Raw genomic sequence first — 22,070 nt, forward strand, 5'->3', positions numbered from 1 at the left:
GACATCATAATGAAAGCCATCAATGCTTTCCCAAGAAACTCAATATGGAGCTCAATTATAGACTCGTTCTACATTTCAAAGGACCTAGAAAAGAGCTCTCTAGATGAATTCTTTTCAACGATGGAGCTTCATGAGACACGAGTTGAAGGGCTAGATGGAGAAAGATCAAGAGGAGTAGCCCTTGTAGCAAACAAGTGAAAGGGAAAGAAGAAGAAAGCTCCATCTCAATCATCTTCCGATTCCGAGGAGTCAAGTGCCTCAATGGATAGCGATCAAGAGACATATATGTTAGAGTGTATACTAAAAGCCTAGCTTTTGTAAACATTTATTTTGATATAAAGAATCACATTGGTCAAAATATCTACATTTATATGCTAAGTGTAGTTGTTCAATTAATTTATATTATAGATAACATGGTGTGTGGTGTCACACACAGAACATCATGTTATCGGTTCTTTATAAATTATAAACAGTAGCTCACGACTAAGATGGATAGAAACAAACCATTGGAATAATCGTAGTATAATTTGGTATTAGTTTATCTTAACTATAAAATTACACTAGTACACTCTGAGTGTATTGAGTAGGATCATTTAAGGTCAGTTCTTTTTATACTAACTTAATAAAAGAACAAGACCTTAGTTATTATGGAAGTGTGTGCTTTTAATCCTAATATAATAACAAGCACATATATTTAGTATTCATTTCTTTAACTTATCAAAGGGTGAGATTTAGCTCGATAAATCAATAGACCCGATAAGTTGGGAAATGATATTATTTATAGTGTGTGTTGTTGATTATAGAAGGAAACTGTGTCCTACTAATCTAGGTTGATAATGTCCCCAAGAGGAGCTCATAAGGATTGTCATGTTAAATCCTGTAGATGGACTTAGTCCGATATGACGCTAAGGTTGAGTGGTACTACTCTTGGACTAAGAAATTAATTAAAGAAAGTTGTCAGTAACTTATTTAATTAGTGGATATTCGACATCTTAAACACAAGGAGATTAACATACTCATAATAAGAAGGAGCTCAAAATGTAATTTGGGATTGGTGCGGTAGTTCAATAATAATTCTTTAGTGGTATGAATTATTATTGATAAAATTAAGTTGGGTGTTCGATGCGAACACGGGAAGTTTAATTTCATCAGGAGACCAAAATCAATTCCTCCTCTCGGTCCATATCGTAGCCTCTTGTATATAGAGAATTTTATCCACCTATATCCACCTTCCTACCCACCCCTTGTGTAGCCGGCCAAACAAGCTTGGAGCCCAAGCTTGGGTCGGCCAAGCCAAAGGATTAAGCCAAGTTAAGTGGTTGGCCATGGCTTGGAGTCCAAGCTTGATTGGCCGGCCATATTAAAAGGATTTTATTTTATTTAAAATCTTTCCTTATGTGGAAGCAATGATTTAAAAGAAGAGTTTAAAAATTAAATATTTCTTTTTATAGTTTTCTACAAAAGATTAAGAGAAAGATTAGATATCTTTCCTTATTTGTAGTTAAAAGGAAGATTTTAATTTTGAAGAAAACTTTCCTTTTTGGAAATCATCCACATATTTTAAAAGAGAGATTTTAATTTATAAAATTTCCTTTTATAACCAACCATGAAGGGAAAAACTATTAGAGAAATTTTTATTTTAAAAATTTCCGGAAACAAATAAGGATGTTTTAATTTTGTGTTTTAAAACTTGCCTTATATGGAGCTTGTGATGTGGCCAGCCATAATAAGGGTTAAAAGGAATTTTAATTAAATTTTCCTTATTAACCAATGACAAGAAAAATAAAGGGAATTTTAATTGTAATTAAATTTCCTTATTTGTCATGACCAAGGAATATAAAAGAGAGAGAGGGGTGCCTTCATGGGATATAACTCTATTCTATTTTCCTCTCCTCTCTTCCTTGGTGGTGGTCGGCCATAGTTCCTTGCTCTTCTCCTTTTCTCTTCCTCCTTGGTGGCCGACGGCATCAACACAAGAGGAGTCCTTGGTGGTCGGTTCTAGCTAGGAGAAGAAGGAGAGAAAGGAGACTTTGCTCTTGCATCCCTTGGAGCTTGAAGGTTGGTGGCCGAAACTTGTTAGAAGGAAGGTTTCTTGGTGGATCTCATCTCGGTAGATCGTTGCTCACACAACATCCGGGATAAGAAGAGGAATACGGTAGAAGATCAAGAGGTTATTGCTTACAAAGAAAGATATAACTAGTAGTTATTTTTCGCATCATACTAGTTTTTTTTGTATGAATTCCAAACACAAGAGGCTAGAGATTCTAGATTTTCGGATTTGTAATTCGAAGTTGTGTTTCTTTTATTTTATTTGCCGATCTTGTGATTCGATTGTTCTTTTTGGTTAAACCTAAGGTTATATAAAGAAATTAAATATTGAATTTTGTTAAGAGGCTTTGTCGAGGCAGTGGTGGATGTTCTCATACCCAAGAAGGCCAAGTGCCTTGCCATGTTTGACCTGGGAGCCGATTTCCAAAATAAAATTTTAATTAAATTTGTAACCTAGGTGGATTTGGATCTATAATGTTAAGTATCATTTGTGATCCAAGTCTAAACCACTAAGAATAGATAAGTTAAATTTAGAATCAATAATGTTAAGTTCCGTTTGCGATTCCAAATTTAATTTCTAAAGAACACAATAGGTTGTTAGGAAATGTTCGACACTTGTACAAAAAATTTTTGTACAGTGGAACCGGTACAATCTTCCTAGGACCAACCAACAATATATGGTAAGGAAGATGAGAAAGGCATTTAAATCTTTTTCTTCTAACAAATCTCGTGCTAGAAAAAGCTCAAGAAGCAAAAGTAGGGTAAGGAAGATCATTTGCTATAATTGTCAAGGAGAAGGAGACATAAGAGATGATTGTCCTCTCTTGAAGAAGAAAGAAGAAAAGAAGAAAGAAGAAAAGAAAAAGGGAAGAAAGTCAAAAACCTAAAAGCAACATGAGATGATCCATCGTCATCGGAGGAAGAAGAACACCACGTATCCCATTTTGCTCTAATGGGAATTGATGATGTTGCCTCTGCCTCATCCGAAAGAGAAGAAGGAAGGAGCTCAAGTGAAGATAAAGAAGGGAGCTCAAGTGAAGGGGGAGGTCAAACTTTAGATTCAGACTTCTCGGTGAGGTACATAATCTTCCTCCCCATATTTTAATTAAAATTATTTCAAGTACAAATGATAATTTGTTTAAGACAAAAAGAAAGAACAAATCTTTGAAGCATGATATTTGCATGCTTGAAGAAAAATTAGAATCCATGTGTTCTAAGGACAATGATATGCATGCTTCTTTAAATTCAAATGATTTATGTTTATTAGAAGAAAATAAGGCCTTAAGGGAAAAGGTAGAATACCTTACCAATGCCCTTAGAAATTTTGAAATTAGCTCTAAACCCCTAAATATGATTATTGGGAGCCAAAGGGCAAGTTTTAAGAAAAATAGGTTAGGATACAATGAACCCAACAATGAAAAGACATATCATTGTCTACTTGCTAGGGGGCAATCAAAAACCAAAACTATAGATAGAAAATGGATCCCTAAGGAATATTTGGTTAACCTAATTAGAAAGAATTTCTATTGGGTGTCAAAGTCATTTCTCAAGGGTTAGAGGATTTTGGGTTAGTCAACCATTGAAATTATAATTCAAATCTTTGAAAAATTGTTGATTTGAGACCTTAAGGGGGAGCACTTAGCCTTGACATAAATTCATGATAAAAGAAGGTTAAGTAGAGGTTACCTTATTTCATCTCACAATGACTTGTATTATTTTCTAACCATAAAGGTGAGATGCTAGGATGATACAAATAATTCACTTATGCTTATGGCATTTTGATGAGTTATGAAATGTATCAAATTTTTAGTGATCATAGGCCAACTATGGGGAAAGTAAATGTTTAATTAATGGGCATCTTGCCCATAGATCATAGTTAGATATTTTAAATGTTTTGAAAATAATTCTATGTTTTACTTACTATGGTATAGTTATTTTAAAACATATGAATTGAAAACAAGTTTTAAAATTGATACAAACTTTCATGTTTTCAAGGTTTTTGAGATTTGGTCAAATTTTTAAAAATATGATGAATTTTCATGGAAACATCTTTTTCCTAGTTAGAGGACCTTATAAGAAATAGGTGTTTAAAATTTCATGATTTTTTTGAATTTTCTAGAATTTTTTATGAATTTCTGAAGTTGACCAAAGAATGCTGAAATTCAATTTCAGAGTGTACCAGTCGACTGTGTCAGCTATCAGTCGACTTGTACCAGCCTTCCAGCATTATATTGCTTTCTAAACTCAATTTTTTGGTCAACATTTGATCATACTTGATGCCATATAGTGTATGATTGTTTGGTACAATCTTTTGATGATGTCAAAGGGGGAGAAATGGATAGGTTTAAGTTAGAAATCTTTTATTTCCATACTTGTGTGCAAAACTTGAAAATTAAAGAAGAGAGCATATGTTTAGGGGGAGTTTGGTTCTATGCTTCATGTTTACATATTGCTTGTAATTTTTAAAGTTATCATTTGTGCCTAACTTAAACATATTGCCACACATCAAAAAGGGGGAGATTGTTGGTGAAATCGACCCAAGTTTGATCGGTATGATAATGGTTTTGATGTGTGTGTCAAAGAGTTTAAGTTAGGCTTTCATATGTGTTTGATATGTGTTTGAGTCTTGCAGGACTTGGTGAAACACATGAGGAACTTGGTGTGGCCAAGATTGGAAAGCTCATCCAAGGGCTCAGATCCTTGAGTCGGTGAAGGATGGTGTGGAAGACATCCGAGGGATCGCCGGACGATAAGCAATGGAGTGGAGCCAAGGGAAGTGGACTTCAAGGCAACATGAAGGATGACACGGAGAGGAGTCGCGGGCTCGGGTGCATCTGAGGGACGAAAGTCGAGGAAGAGGGTTTCAAAGGCGACTCCGGAGAGGGTAAGTAGAAGTGAATGTAAGGTATCAGTCGACTAGTATATGGACCAGTCAACTGGTCCCAATTCACAAAAAACATAGAATGCTTCTGTGCTCTTCGGTTAAGGGGACCAGTCGACTGGTCCCATGACCAGTCTACTGGTCCCCTTAACCGAAGAGCATAGAATGTTGGTACACAGCCATTGGTAGAAGATGGCTTCTGCAAAAAGCCGTTGGTTGTGTCTAACGGCTACATCAGTCGACTGGTGCATAGACCAGTCGACTGATGTCGGATTGAGTTGATTTGTTGATCAACTCTATCCATTTATAAATGAGGGGCTTTGGGGCATGAAAGAGGTTACTCATGCTTGTTGAATAACTCCTAAGTCATTGCCCAAAGCTTCCAAGCCATACTCTTCTTCCTATTCTTAATCTCTATCTTGTAAAAGAAGAATAATAATTTGTGAGAGGTTGTACTCCACCAAGAAGGAGTAAACTCTAGCCGGAGATTGTCGGGGATTGATCCACCGAAGGATCAAGGGTTTGTCCACCTCAAGGACACGCCGTAGAGTAGGATCAAGCAATCTCCGAACCACATAAAGGATTGTGTTAGCGTTTGTATCCTTGCTTATCTTTATTGCTTTAGTTTTTGTATTCACGCTTGCGTAATCTAACCTTGTAGAAAAGAATCAAAAATTGGGGGTGACCTAGCTATCCAACCCCCTTTCAAGCTGGCCACCGATCCCCTACATTATTCACCCCTTCTAACCGATGATCAAGGTCCCAACAATTGGCATCAGAGTGAGAAGTGCTCTTGTAGGACTAACCGCTATAGGAGCACGTGCTAGAAGAAGAAGATGAAGGTTGAAGGATCATTAGGATGGGATATCCGAATCTCACCTCTATATGATCGAGAAGATTTTGATTATTGGAGTAAGTGTTTAGAGACCTGGTTCTAAATGGATTGGGACCATTAGACTGCATTGGAAGTTCCTTTCGAAACTACAACGGACAAGAAGGGGAAGCGCTTGCGACCACAGTACTAGACCGATAAGCAAAGGCTATAATCGGAGGCGGACAAGAAGGTAATTAGAATTGTATTGAATTTATTACATTCTAATATTGTGTCGCGTGTAGGTGAGTACAAGTATGCTCATGAGCTATGGAGCAAAGTGATTCCTCTTCATGAAGATCCTACATAAGCACAAGAAGTAGAGGAGCCCAAGGAGAAGAGCTCATTGGTTCAAGAGGAGGAGAAGGACTAATCGAATGTGGAGACGAGCTCAACATCCAAAGAGGATGAAGAAGTGGAACCGTCTTCATCTTCAAGTGTGGAAAAAGAGTCCAAGACAAGTGAGAAAGAAATCTTGAAAGTTCAACCCTTTACCTTATTTACCGGGAAGAGCGGGAAGAACCACATCAAGAGCGTTTACATCTTCAAGTGAAACTTGGGTCGATTGCACCAACAAGAAGCAAACCAAAAGATAATAAAATTAGTTTCAGATTTATTACCTAACAAAGTTACTTGCAGGATAGGAAAGATCAAGGATGCCCACGAGTTTTGGACTTGCCTGACCAACCTTCACGAGGAGCCATTGGAGTTAGACGATCAAGTCAAAATCGAATCCAGACTCGAGTCAAATCCAACGGAAGAGCCTACTGAATAGGGGATGCGCTTAAGATTAGCATAATTTACCAAAATACCCCTATCAATAGTAGTTTAAATAATCTACATGATAATTTAGATAAGTATGAAATTATTCCAAGTATGGTACATGATAATCTAAATTTACATGATTCAAATTCAAAATCACAAAATAATCTAGATTCTGATAAAGTCAATCAAGACTTTGATCAAATCAGCATCAACCTGACTTGGTCAAACAAAACAATGACCAAATCAATTCAAATAATTCAGAAAATCTAAAATTAAGTAAAAATTCAAAAATAATTAATTCAAACATTAAAATAAATTCGAATTTAAAACTTAAAAATGAGAAAATAGATTTACATAAAATCAATAAATACCTTAATAAAGTATTTAATAATCCAGGCAATATCAATCTAGAAAATTCTATCCAAAACCAAGATAATTTAATTAGCAAAAGATCAAATTTTAAAAATAAGACTAATCTAATAAATTCAACTAATAATATAGATTTAAAAGACAAAGAAAATATAAGGATAAATTTAAACAAAACCGAATTTAATAAATTCAAAATTAAATATTAAAAAAAATTCAAAATTAACAGTTAATAAAAAAAATTAAGAGATAAATCTTTAAATAAATATAATTCAAATAGTTTAATCAATTCAAATTTAAAAACTAATAAAAACTTAAATACTAAAAATCTTGACTTAATAAAATTAAAATTGAAAGAAAATTTAAATATTAAATACACTCCTTAAAGAAGGAAAATTTGACTAATTTAATTAATTTAAAATTAAAAATTTAAATTTAAATTATAAATTAAAAATCTTAAAAGGAAAATCAATAATTTAAGGAGGCTCCAAACTAGTTGGTACCTCTAAAAATAACTTATCTGACAGAGTAATTAGGATTAAATTAAAAAGTGACAAAAGTTTAACTTGACCTATGATAGTGATAAAATTTTAGATGATAATAGATTATGAAAACTCAATGTATACATGTCTTAGAAGATATGTTAATACATGAATTGCAAAATAGCAAAAGCTTGCAACCGTATTCGTTCTGAACTATAGAAAAAAAAAATCCCAAGAAAAGGATTGTTATAGAAATATAAAACCTCAATCCAAAATTTTAATGGAGAATTGGTTAAAAGTCTACATAGCCATAAAGATAAAACTACTTTTGATCTACAATACCGCATATACCGAAATTAGATTAAAAAATAGTATTCACACTAATTAGAAAATAAATCATCTGCACAAAGAGAAATAAGTGTCAAAAAAAGTCACGACGATTAAGTTTTTGTTGTTGGGTTAGGCTGATTAGTTTGATTGTTTAAAGGTCAAAGTCTAATAAAAGACATGTAGGTATTAATTAGAAATATAAGTAATTTATAAGAGAATTTATTCGATATAATATTGTATTATAATTTTTGATATACCGTTAATATTGGTATGCTCAGTATATGTCGGTATAATATGCACGATATATTAAAAAAATTTATATTTTCTTCACCCCCTATGCTTGAGCATCGCAATTTGAAGTGTACTAACCTTCAAGATTTGTTTCTTTATAACAAAATGAATCATATAAAAAACGGTATTCGAGTCGAGATCCAGTAGACAACATTATTCTGTATGACAAGTAGAAACCAACCTAGAACTGGTTAACTGAAGACCCTAAAAAATGTGCCAAGGAAGAAATACTTGAACAACGTAACAGGCAGGTGAATGAATTCCCTGAGCTTCAAGGAGACAATTGGTGCCACAACTTGCGCTGGTATAAATACATCATGTCGTTGTACCACTCTGTGAGATCCGGCTACCCATTGGCCGGCCTGTGCCTCCAAGAATTCAGAAGTCATCCTCGAACGAAATCCCTTTCCGGAAGAATAAAATTGTCAAACTCCGACGAGTCTATTATATAGTACCTTAGTGCCGCGAGAAACCCCGAACTTTACCATCAAAATTTACCAATTTTATTATTTTTTTTTAAATAATGAATTTCAATCGTGTAACTTTATAATAAAAGATAGAATTCATCATTTCGGTCTCACATCATTATATGTGAAAAAATAAATTAAAAAATTATAATTGACCATTATAAGAAGAATTATTTATTTGATTTTACTCAGAATCTATCTATACCCATTATAATAAATTCTATCCTATAATAGCTAACTTAAACCTGAGACTAGATTTCCTAGTCTAAAAAAAGTAAATTAGGAGATGATTTACTTTTAATTACGATTTGATCGTAACTATGATCCGGTCGTAATTAGTTGTAATTCTTTTTTAGATTTATCGTCTCTATTAGATTATAGTTTGAGTCCGAACGAATGACTAGAGGTCGTCCGAAAGCTGTCGAAAGTGGGCAAGTATCCAGGATACCGGGCGTTGAGCAGGGAAGGCTTCCGGCCATCCATTCTGATCCAAACTATAATCTGATGAAAAAGATAAACTCATAGAAAGATTAAAACTAATTACAGCCAGATCGTAATTACGATCCGACCATAATTTAAAGTTGATCATCCCTTGTTCCACTTATTTTTGGACCAAGATCTGCTCCCACTTAACCTTGACTTGAGTGCAAATTTCAATCGACAACGGACAAAAAAATAATTTCATTCTGATCAAAATTGACTTTTTACTTAATTGAGAAAAATAATTATAAATAGATATTTTAAATGGTTATTTTGTCATTATATATCTCATGTCTCTCTCCGACGGATCCCAAGACATTTTTTTAGACATGTCAAAGTTTTTACTTTTATGTAAAAAATAATAAAAAGTCATTTTATTCTTATCACAAACTTTTACTAGTCCAAATGTAAAAGCCCGGGAGACCCAACATATGCACGTTGGCCCACTAAAAATCATCATATATGAAACTAAAATATTTTATTTTTATTTAATAATAGATACTTTTAGTAGAAAAATTATATTTTCGCCATAAAATAATTACTATTTATTTAAAAAAAATATTTAACATTTTAAAATATTTGTTCTGGACGGTGGTGGTGAATGAGATGATTGATTCTGCCGGTTCGAACTGGGGAGGAGTCGTCCACTCGAGCTTGACTTTTTATCTTTTTGGTTCGTGATCCATCAAATCAATGCCGTCCAGTCAAGATCATGCGGCGTGGGGCCACTCCAATCCTCGGGCGGCCGGTCCGTGACGTTTGACGCATGCTTGTCGGCAACCCGGTCCGATGGAGACTCGGCGTCGTTATTTCCATGTCTCTCTCCCCGCTGCAGCTTAATTTTGCAACTCAACGACATCATTTTAGTTTTTTTATAAAAAATATATTTACAATAATCTATTTTATGAAATTAATTAATTAATCTAATTCTTGGAGTTAGAGTCCTCAGAGGAACCACTTGTCATATTTATATTTAGGGCTTCTCTTTTCAAGGACGCCTCAATACCCTAATTGATGTTAATTAATCAGGGTGAGTTTTAGCCACATGCATGGTAATTATGTGTTGGTCATTATTCTAATCTCCTTCTCTCACCATTAAATATAAGATTAATTAAAGCATCCCAATGCTTGTCTCAGCATGACAGAAGGAGAAGCAATAATGACTACGTATATAACTACGCACAGTGTCGCAAACAATCTCCAAAGCATCAACGTGATTTTTTATATCCATGCATGCATGCATGCATTAACGTGGGTGATATATACACTAATACAGATACACATTGTCCATGGAATCAATCTACTCTAAACAAAGTTAATTAGTACCTTAATTATATTATCAGGAGCCTAGCTAGTGTCAGGTAGCATGTGTTAACTGGGATTCTCTAAGAGTAGTCAAGTAAGTTTATGATAATTAAGGCATCCTTTTGTACGATAAAACTTATATAGGAGTTTTTAAGATGAGTAGTCAAGTAGGTCTTTAAAATTTACGATAATTTTAAAGAGTTTAAGATTTAGTGCTCTTATAAAGTCTTTAGGCCTTTTTAAGATTATAAAAATATTTTTGAAATTAATTGTAAACCTTTTAAGAATTCTATATACGGGACATTACTAGTTCATGAATAATAATAAACTAGTAATTATTGGACTGTAAATTAATTGTTTGGCAATAATTCCTTTTCAGTAAACGCTACTGTGAGAATTAAAGAGATATACTAGTAATGAAAAGGACGTATCGACCAAAATTATACTTTGGAATATTCATGATAAAGAAATGGTGCATAAAAATAAATTAATCGATACAATTAAATCAGTTACAAAATTAAGTAGTAATTATATATATGTACGCCACCTTGAACCTCTTAGATAATTAGAAAAGAGGTGAAGCATCATCTCATTAGTTATTATATTAGATGATAATTATGCTAAAGCATTTTGCTAATTTCCAATGGCAATAGCCTCCCGAGCATGGATCGTCATGAGAGTCACATTTACACATCTCACACTTTGTTTATTATATATAACAACTAGTGTTAATTATATAATTTGTAATGGCTTGTAATGAGAGTTATATTTATACATCTCACTTTTATAATTTTATTTAGTGTGACAACTGGTGTTGTGCAATTTGTACATTAAGATTTATTTCTTTAGTTAAAAATAGTAATGAATGTCTTGTGCTCTAAAACATCTAAGAAACAACCAACAATTCTAAAATTGAATATTTTAAATAGAAGAAAAGCTAACAACATCACTTTCTAATCCCTACAATAAAAACTTCTCATCTATAAACTCAATCTGGTCAAGCAATTTCTTCAAAGTAAGACTGAGAAAGGTTATTAATTAATAGAGAAGGACAACTCAACCAACAATTCAAAGCAAAGGAGGCAGAACTACTTGAAACAGCTCAAAGGGTGCGATTTAAGAATTGTCTTTGAACATGTCTCTTTAAACTTATTAAAAAGGAAAATTATTTAGTCATATTATTTTTTTTCATGTACTCAATTTACACTTAATTTCCTCGAGATTCTCTGATTTTTGTAATCTTTAGACACACAAGCTGAGCATATTGCAATAAAATAAAAAATAAAAAAAATTATACGACATCAATGCGGATTTATTTAATCCAAGGCGTCGTCATCATCATCATAAAATAAAACAAGAAATATATTGTCTTTTATTCTTAATTACATGAAATCAATTAATTGGATGGTGGCGCAATTATCTTATTAAATTAAAAAAAATGTTAATATAAAATGTAAATTATTTTCATTGAAAATAGAAATAACAAATTTCTTCATCGTTCAGGCAGTTAAGTTATTGACAGCATGTGTGACTACTACTTCCAGAGGATGGACGAAGATCACGGCGACCTCGCCGATGTCGTCCGTGCAGGCGGCCGGAGCACCGGGCTTCTGTCGAACGCCGACGTCGTCAAACCGCTCCTCGGCGACGACCCAGCCAGCTGGCAGCAGCAGCTCAACAGAGACTTCGGCGACCCCTTCACCTACGTCAGCGACCCGCTGCTGAACCCCTTCGCCGCCTACGCCGGCATCGGAGGAGGTGACGGCAGAGATCAGCAGCAGCTCCTTGCGCCGCCTCCGGAGAAGGCGAGTTGTATAATTGGCGGCACGAGCCTGTTGCCGCAGTTGCATACGATCTCGCCGCCGCCGTCGTCGTCGCGGCTGTTGATGAGGCCGACGCCGGCGGTGGCGTCAGGAGAGATGATGGTGAAGGTGGCCGCCTCCGCCGCCGCCGCCTGCAGCGGCGGGGTGCAGATCTCGCCCCATGGCGCTTCTCCGGGGATCAAACGGAGGTAATTAATGAGATAGGAAATTTAATTTGTCATCTCACATCAACAAGATTCCATCAAATGAATGCTCTTGTCTGATCTGACAAAAGATTGACCGGGAACAAAATTCCCCGTAAAGGAAAAAAAAGATTATTCATGAAATTTTTCTTCATCTCTTTTCATTTCAATCTTAATCTTTAAGATGAGCAACACTTGTAAAATTCACATATAACATTGTAGGAAAAGCCAGGCGAAGAAGGTGGTGTGCATACCGGCGGCACCGGCGGCAGTGACCGGGAGCAACAGGCCGAGCGCCGGCGAGGTGGTTCCATCAGATCTCTGGGCGTGGAGGAAGTACGGGCAGAAACCAATCAAGGGTTCTCCTTATCCAAGGTGTGATTATGCTAATTACTCTGATTAACATGACGAGAACAAACTCATTGTGAGCCCTGATCTAATTACTAACCGAGATCTGATTTGTTAAGTTAAATGCAATATGATAATTATTGTGCTAATTATAGATTAATTTGCATGCATGGAACAAATTAAGCAGAGGGTACTACAGATGCAGCAGCTCAAAGGGTTGCTCCGCCCGGAAACAGGTTGAGCGCAGCCGCACCGAGCCCAACATGCTGGTCATCACCTACACCTCCGAACACAACCACCCTTGGCCGACCCAGCGCAACGCACTCGCCGGCTCCATCCGCTCCCACCTCTCCAAGTCGTCGTCCCAAAGGCCCCCTTCCACCGCCGGTCCGACGATCCCTGATATTGAGCAGTGGCCAATGTCTCCCGGCCTAGTCAAAGAAGAAGCCACAGACGATGATCAATTTGACTATAAGCCGATGGTCCCTGAGCCGGACCAGCCCGATGACTTCTTCTCTGATCTGGCCGAGCTCGAGTCTGACCCAATGAACCTCATTTTCTCCAAAGGGTTCGGGGAAGACGACAAGCAGAAGGAGGAGGAGGAAGAGGTGATGGCGGCGAAGGCGGCGGCCGATCCTTTGTTCGACATGTTTGATTGGGACACCGGCAGCTCTTGATTGATGAAGCCATCGGAGGAAATAGGTTTATGACCAGACCTTGGAACAGCCATGAACGTAGAGTCTTGTTCGAGGTCTAGCTATAAACCTTTTTGAATTCAAAATTGCTGTTTTATTCTGTTAATTAGTTCCTTTGTATTGTAGTCAAGATACAATAACAATTAGACGAACCCATTTCAATAGACCAAACATGAGTGTGATCATATATCTAAGTCAATTAATACATAACATCTAACAAATCTATTATTTCCACTTAAATCCTTCCTTATTATTGTTATTATTTTGGTATCAAACTCTTGTTTGATCACCACGTATTCTTTTTGAATTATTTTATAATCCTGTTAGCTTCATACAAAAGAATAGATAGATAGATAAGACAGATAGACAAAGTGAGATATTATTATGTCATTTTCGCAGTGATAGTTTTTCTTTGTGTGCGTATAAGTATAGCTGTTTGTTTAGAATAAAGAACAGTGAGTAAATTGACAGTTGGGGATTTGATTAAATTAAAGAAAGTGATTGGGAGGTGGCGACTGTAAAGTGGTAGGCAGGTTTGGAATATTGCAGGACGGGACACAAAAGCAAGCAGGTGAGTCAGAAAGAGAAACAAGGAACAGTTGCATAAGTACATGTTTGAGATACTGATTGAATAAAGTTACAAATCAAACAGAGTTATTAGACCTTTTTTTTGAAAAATAAAATAACATTTGAAATTGGCTTTTTTTTTTCCTTTAAAAAAGTGCACCTATACTTTATTTTCATTTAAGTCATGCGTAATGAACAACAAATCTAATCCTCTGAGTAGATAGATCATTCTTGCAATCGATTAGATATTGAAGCTGACTTTAAGAATATGATCATTGGCCCAGAACATAATGATTTTGACCCAGAAAGTTATGAGACACCAATAACTCCCTTCAATCTTCTCTCCATTATAAAAGTCACTTCCAGTTTGAAAACCAAGATCTTCATGCTCAATATGACTGATCTTCTTTGATTGATGTGCCATCACGAACCCTTTGAGTGCAACATTATGTATATGGCGACCACTGTAGCCATTATTCTTCATGCTGTAGGAAACGATTTGTTGTCGTCGATCACAAGCTTTTCATGGCAGTCCACAGACCACGGTGCATGTCTGGCTCGACAACTCTTTGTCACCACTCACAAATTGTAGTTAGTAATGTGGCTTAAACAAATCAAATCGTCAGGAATATTAAGTAGAAGATGGTGTCAAAGAAACAAACCTCACTTAGCTGTTGATAGGATGGTTCGGTGTTATTCTAATTTTTTTAATTTACTCTATAATTTTTCCATTTTGAAGCTGTTTTGAAGCTGGAACAGATTGATTTCATATACAGGAATGGCTTAGAATCAATTACAGAAGAGAAACAAGACAAAGAGATCTGAACCAAATATCACGATCAAATTGGAAGGAACATGTTGAGAATGGGTCCAGTACAAGGCCAATTATTAAGGATCCAATTCCAAAGCCAAGAATTCACGGAGGGACGTTTGTGGGCATATTATCAGAGCTACAGAACTGAGAGACCAATCTTGCATGACTTTCAGATTCCTCGATGTCCAATCATGTCTACACAAATTGACACTCAAAAAAGAATTCCAATTCCCCTAGTGACAATTGAATTTTCCACAAAAACAATGCCGTTTGGCATGTCCAAACATTTATTCGTCCAGGTGACTAAATATCTTGACATATCAGTAAGAAAAAGGGTAATCAGCAATTACATTTATCAATTTTCGAAGGACAAGGATTTGCCATCATTTCAGAAAAATCAAAAACCTGCAAATTAACAACATAAATGAAGAAACTTGCACGAATAAAATGGCTATGGTAAACTTGTTTCTATTACCAGAAGGCAGAAGAGCAAGAGAAAATGAGTTGTATGTTCCCTCTCAAGGAAGAAAAGGCCAATGGAACATACTGCTTTATCACAGCAATTAAGGTTTAAAGTCATGGACATTAAGCTGCTAAACATCAACCTCGAGTGCACAAGTACGCTGGAAAAGTTGCTGATTTAAATTGAGAGGCAATCTAACTTAAAAATCATAATAAAAATGCTTCTGCACGCTAGCCACAAAAGTTCAGCTTCTTTAGAACTTTAGCATAAGCTAAATGCACAATCTCAGGGTGCCTCAACCTCCGTTTCGCCGACTTTGACTGCATAAACCACCATAATTTCAGTTAACCACAACACAAATGGTTTGGTGTAACATAAGTTATCAACCATTGTTAGAAACAAATAAGTGTCAATTGAGATACTAAATCTTCCAAAAAGAAATTGCATTTCAGTCGCTACAATCGCAGAAAAGTTGAAACTGTTATAAAGTGAGATCAGCAACAAATTCCTCAGATTATTCTATGTGATTCTCTTCAAACCGTTGCAGAAGCATCTTTCAAGTTCATATAACTTGAGTTACCTTGAGAAGCTGGTTCCTATTCAATCAGATATTGGAAATTGTTCCTAATACAGGTTCATGTAACTCGAGTTAATTGTTATTTCAAACTAAATATCCATATGAACCCAACATACTATTACATACTTTTTGATCTGTGAAACAATACGAAATCAAAACAGCTGAACTTTTGGGTTAGATAAAAATAGATTGGGTTAAATCAGATATTGGAACATGTTTTTTTTTGCCCACTTCTTAATGTAGGGTAACCTCTAGTGACTCCCTAATCACATCTTAATTACAATGGGCAAAGAGAGCTGTTACACCTTACCAATTTTTTGTGGCCATAAGAGTATGAGGCTATGAGCTCCAACCCTCTAAAATGTCAAATTTTCACTTGATATGACCAAGCTACCAAGCTGTGAAATTCTAACAAGTTTTCCTTGTAGTCAAAATGTTTTTGAAGTCAAGAAATTTACAACTTAGGGGAGCAAGAAGGTTAGGACAAGCCAAGAGTCTTTTTTTTTAAGTAGGCACCAGGTATCTAGCTTACGCCAACTAATACTTAGGGTGACCGACCCGGCTCACGAAAGTTTCCCATCAGCTACTAGAATAAATCGGGAAGCGCTCGTAGCGGACGGCTCATCATTCCAACGTTATTAGGTCAACAACCCATTAAGGGAAAGGCCAAGAGTCTTCTTGTTATCGAGACAAATCTACAATTGGTGATGACGTAAACAACTTTCCCCATCCTAACGAGAAATCCTCTCAACACACTAGTATGTTTTGGATTCTAAGACCATGGAAAAAAAAATTAGATAGACTCAATTATCTATGGGGAGCCACCCTTTTTTCTTTATTGAAGAATTCAAAGTCAACCTTACATCCACTGGAAAATTTTCAAATTGATTAAACCATGGATACTTTTCTAATTTGGTGATGTACCATGAAAGTAGGCTTTGCAAAAATCCAACAAGAATTTTACCTTATAGATGTCATCGTATGTCTAGCTTCATTGTTCCTATTTATCAATGACATATACTACTCCCCTCGAGGAGGCAAGTCTTGTTAGCTTGTTAAAAGGCCACACACCTCCGCGTCTTTGGCAACTGCTACAACTCAGTAGCCTATTGATTCTAATGCATTCTTCCCTAGGCACTCCCACAGATTCTATAATTGAATTCGAAATCACTCCACTTAGTACAAACAATTGCTTCATAAAGATAGGTAAAAATCTAGCTGCAACAGTTGCACCAACAACCCTTAGAAAGGCACATTTTGAGGCCCTCCAATAAGAGAATTCTGTTTTGTTCCATTTTCCTTAAGACCGCCTACACTGACTTCCTATGATTTCCATGCTCTGTAAATCCCCTAGACAATGCTAAACTGATATGGTCAAATAACTAATGATATTGAAACCCACATATTATAAGTTATAACTTGATTCTGAGCAGACAAAAAAAAAAAGGATCTTTAGAGATATACAATTCATTTCAGAAAATATTCAAATTAACAAATCCAGTTTGACCAAAATGTTTATAATTAGAAGGCATAAACCTTTACTGGTAATTCTTAATGAATTGTTTAGCTTTTTGGTTACAATATGTCAAGTATCCGTTTTTCAAGAAATCTACAACACTACTAGCAATTCAATCAAGACAGCGGATGAGGTCTCTTGATTGAAATCAAACCAGAAGTTGAGGTTAATTTAAAATGGAGCAGCAGCTCTGAAATCAATATTTCTCAAATTTCGTTCCACTTCGCCCATTAGTATTAATTTCCACCATTCTCATTTAATTAATTTAGTTTTTCTTCACAATTTTCCAACACAAATACCTAAAACCTATCATTCCATTATGATTATCAATATAGCAGATAGAACATGATACCTTCAAGTGTGCATTGTGTCGCTTTCCAGCTCTCCATCTCCTTATTTGCCCATCGTTCATTGTCCTAAATCTGGACTTAAAGGATCTGACAAATAAAATCATGTAAAAGAGTGTCAAAGAAAACATTAAAAGTCAGTCCGAAAAGAAGTATAAAACAAACTTACGAGTAAGACTTGAGTTTATATTTCTTGACTTTAGACTTAACCGGCGTCAGCGGCGCCCTCGATCTCTCTTTTGCAGCATAAAAGCGTGCTTGACCCACCTGAGAAACCACCGTATTAGAAGCGGACAGACAAAACAACACAAAAAAAAAAAAAAAATCAAATATTTAAGAGATAGAATCGAATTTCAATGAGAAAATAAATCGAACTAAAGGCTACAGAGTTGCTGTAAAATCGCACCGGAAGGAGAGGAGAGATAGGGTAAAACCCTAAATCTGGCGGCTTGTTGCGACGACTACGAGCAGAGACGGGCTTAGGTACGGAGAGATTTACGGAAAGCGCCATCGAGGCGAGGCATCGCGAAGGTAAATCGAGGCGCGAGGGACGACAAGAGGAGATCAAATCTCGACCTAGCTTGGCGAGCCATCGCCCCTGCATTGTTCTTCTCCTTGCTGCCCGCAAAGGAGGAAGAAAGGCGAGATCAAAAGTGTGGAAATTGGAAGGATTTGCCAAACGATTAGGGTTCTTAATTGCGGTCCGGTTCAGTGAAGTTGGGTTGCATAGTTCGTAGAATCGCCGGATCGGGAGTATAGACTTAAAATTTATTTAAATTTGGTTGGAGGATTGAGACTAAATATCAATTTAATATATGATTAAAATTATTTTTAAATTCAATTAATAATAAGAATATTAATGTTAATAATAAGTTAATTGATCTTATCCAAAAGTGGGAAGGTGGAAAGTTAAAGATATGGTATCTTCGTTGACCAACTATAGACATCGCTCCGCTCTGCAAAATAAGTAACGTCAGTACCGAGCAAGGGAAGGGGTCCCGACATTGGTCCTCCGGCGCTCAAGTCAGTCACTGAAAGTGGAGAAGAAGTGAAGCAACTATAGAACTATGCGTAAACCGTAGATAACGCATACCTCCGTCGGTGATGGACCCCCTTTATATAGAGCCCTGGGAGGCGACGTGTACGCTCCTCGAGGCATGGATACATTCTCCAATATGTCATATGAAAGGAGTTGTCAGGAAAGTGTGTATAACACCATATCTTAACAGGGCATGCATATCCCTGACAAGACAATAGAAGCTTCCGCTGTACGATCCGTCTATCGATCATGCCTCGTGTCAACGACACTACATTCCAAAAGGATGTCGAGAGATACTACAGTGGTCCCGCCGCTTGGCTGAGCAGGATAGCTGCTAGGTCGGGACTCTGCTCCGTCCACGGGCGGGTCCCGTTGCTTGGCCGAATGAGATAGCCGCCCAACCAAGAGCCCTCTATTCTGCCGACCTCAGTTGCTCTTCCAATTTCGGTTGGCATCCTGTTGCTACGTAATGAGCATCAGTTGTCTTCCGTATCATCCCGAGCTGAACGAGTGATCTGCTCATACGTGTCTCCCACCGGTCGGGCACTGACTGATCTGACCGACTATTGCAATTGTCCCCCGTTCAACCCATTGATGATTGGGCGTTGACCACCTTGACTTTGACGTCCATATTGGTAGTTGACCTCGTGTTAAGCGAGCCTCCCTATATTGCCGCATCACAAGTCTCCCCCTCAAGTTTAGTCAAAGGAGGCTGCAAGTCCGACTGACTGAACCAATAGAGTCTTCGGTGGCTTCCACGTCTTCGCCGTTCGGATTCGCATCGCCAGGCTGGGTCCGTAACTGCTGCTTGGCCCAAGCCCTCCAAGCAAATTGTGCCTCAGCCATTCGGTTATGTGATAATCGTTTATCTGTGTCCAGTCGGGACGATGAGCGACAACACCTGGCGAAATTTCTCTTTTCCTTGCGCGCCTAGCCGAGCGCCCTGACGCCATCCAGATTTCTTGAGGGTCGTGCAAATCTTCGATCATTATGGCCGAGCACGCAGTCATACCTTTTAATTAAGTCTTATTAATGGCGTTCGGTAACTGAACGCCACGTATCCCACTTTCTACCGATGCACGTTTGACGTGATAGGCGGATATCCGTTGGTGATGTGACAGACGCCTTTTCAAATTCAACGGTTGGATATTCTCATAGTTTTTCACAACCCTAGATCAGACGACTCAGGTTGATCGACCGCGAGGTTTATAAATCTCGCACATGTCGCCGTCTTCTTCATTTCGCGTGCCTTCGTTTTCGAGCTCCTCCGCGACACTCGACCTTCTCTTCTTCTCCGGCGATCTTTCCTATAAGCTTCCTCTCTTTTTCTTGTTCCAATATGTTCATTGTTATTCATTGAGTCTGTTTTCGATGGTCAGTTTCTCGCAACCCTCCATCCCTGTCCCTGGACTTTGGTATACTTCCACCGAATCCAGGTCCGACGGGGATGACGCTGAGAGCCTGAAATTGGCCTATGAATTCTCCCCTAGTTACCAAATTGCTCTTCCTTCTGCTTTTGACCGGCCTCATGAACCACCACTAGGTTTTTTATGCTTCTTTAGGGATCAGTTCACTGTCGGTCTGCGGTTCCCTATCCACCCTTTCTTCTTCACAGTCTGTAAATATTTTTATATTTCCCTTAATCAATTAGTGTCAAACTCCTTTCGGCTGCTATGCAGGGTAGTAGTTTTGTTCCACTTGCATGACATTCCTTTGACTTTTCGGTTCTTCCATTACTTTTATTATCCAAAACTGTCTGAGTTGGGGACCTTTCTGTTCCAAGCTCGAATGAGCTTAGTCTTCTTTGATAAAATGACGTCCTCTAACAAGAATCGGAAAGACTACTATTTCTTTCTTCGCTTTCACGAGCAGCCAAATTTTCCGACCAGTTTGCAGCTAGAGGCGGCGAACCCTCCTGATCTCAGGAAGTACAAAAGCCGATTGGACTATCTTCAAGCAGCTTCAAGCTTAGTCAGTCAGAAGTACCACATCCATAAGTTGCTACTGGAGGGTGTTCTCTACATGTTCGGCTTGAGTCTGATCCACACGAAGCTTTCGTCCAGTCTAGGTATGCTCTTTCTTCTCCCAATCTTTGAATCTAACTGATTTTTCCTCCTTTTGTGCAGCTCGAATCATGTTGCGAGCACGTCTGGTCGACAAGTGCAAACTCGCGGACGCAGAGATCAATGCTGCGGTCGTGGGCGAGCTGGAGGGTTGCGGCCTGCAGTCGGTCGGCTCGCACGAGGATCCTGTCACGCCCCAGAGGAGTCCCTGTCCGAGAAAATTTCGGCAGCATCTCCCCTGTACGGTGGACAATCTGAAACTTTTTTACAAGCACTAAATACCTTAGCCACATGCGGCTGGAATAATAACAACAAAATAAACCATCACCACGCAGTTTATATAAGTAAACAGAAAGATAATACCCTGACTCGAAATCAACCCTACTCCACTACACTCGTAAAGCTCAAATCCGATGAACTCACCTCTTCTGCCGTCCAGGCAAGCATGTAGTAGAATAAATCCAAATCCAAATCCATCGACATAATAAAATCCATACAATGTCCATAAGTAGAATAATCCAAAACATAACAAGTTCAAAACATTCTAGAACAGAAAAGAAAACCAAAAGAAAACCAATCATATCCTCGAGGTCTTCAGGGACCAGCAACTGGAACTCTCTCCTGACAGCATCAACCTGAAAATATTAACAATGGAGGCGGGGTGAGTCCAACACTCAGCAGGTACAATTGATATACAAAGTAGGGAAATAACACCTAGCACTAATCATGCGTACAGTCTCCTGATATAAGAAAGATAAAAATGCATCTGAAGTAAACAGGAGAGAAACTGTACTAACCAGGACCTGAGTATAAGGTCAAACAGTCCGAGGGATAGAAATCCTGATGCATGTCAAACATAGGTATCCAAACAATATGCGCATATAAATGCAGCAAACACAAACACAGCAATAAATGCATCATGCATATGATGCCAATGATGCGTCTGGTCACCCCCGACGCGGTCGATCATCTCACGAATAGTGAGGCCGGTGGGTAGTTGACAACCGTGCACTGGCCACTACTCCCGATGAGTGACCGAGTGGACGGATCTTGTCGAGTACACCTATCCTCCTACCCCAAATCATAAATGGGGGCGCAATGCTCTCAACTCCCGGACGATGGCGGGGAGGAATCCTGACGGATAACACGTTGTGTCACACTACCCATGAGCGGACCAACGGTGCCTAACAGAGTCCTGCAACACACTCTGCTGAATCGACCACTAACCCATGAGTGGTGGTGTGTGCAGATCCATGTAATCGATGTGCTCAACAATAATGGAGCGGACTATCGACAGAGATGCAATCATGCAAATGGTGCATGGCAATAACCATAAAAACATCCTGACC

At 37.7% G+C, this 22,070-nt stretch overlaps 2 protein-coding genes across 2 annotated transcripts; one reads left to right on the top strand and one right to left on the bottom strand.

Moving 5' to 3' along the window:
• The first annotated feature begins 11,773 nt into the window (after nt 1–11,773).
• On the top strand, nt 11,774–13,506 carry LOC121990568 (probable WRKY transcription factor 14). The gene is made up of 3 exons (XM_042544681.1): nt 11,774–12,298; nt 12,515–12,667; nt 12,828–13,506. Exons 1-3 carry the CDS (start codon nt 11,811–11,813, stop codon nt 13,315–13,317), a joined length of 1,131 nt encoding a protein of 376 aa, XP_042400615.1. The 5' UTR covers nt 11,774–11,810; the 3' UTR covers nt 13,318–13,506.
• Nucleotides 13,507–15,164: 1,658 nt separating this feature from the next.
• Nucleotides 15,165–19,504, bottom strand: LOC121991423. Its single transcript, XM_042545427.1, has 5 exons — nt 19,388–19,504; nt 18,026–18,310; nt 17,789–17,886; nt 17,625–17,709; nt 15,165–15,499 (listed from the first exon to the last, which is right to left on the bottom strand). Exons 1-5 carry the CDS (start codon nt 19,502–19,504, stop codon nt 15,410–15,412), a joined length of 675 nt encoding a protein of 224 aa, XP_042401361.1. The 3' UTR covers nt 15,165–15,409.
• Nucleotides 19,505–22,070: the final 2,566 nt, after the last annotated feature.

The sequence above is a fragment of the Zingiber officinale genome, chromosome 6B, assembly GCF_018446385.1.
Source record: "Zingiber officinale cultivar Zhangliang chromosome 6B, Zo_v1.1, whole genome shotgun sequence".
Taxonomy (NCBI): Eukaryota; Viridiplantae; Streptophyta; class Magnoliopsida; order Zingiberales; family Zingiberaceae; genus Zingiber; species Zingiber officinale.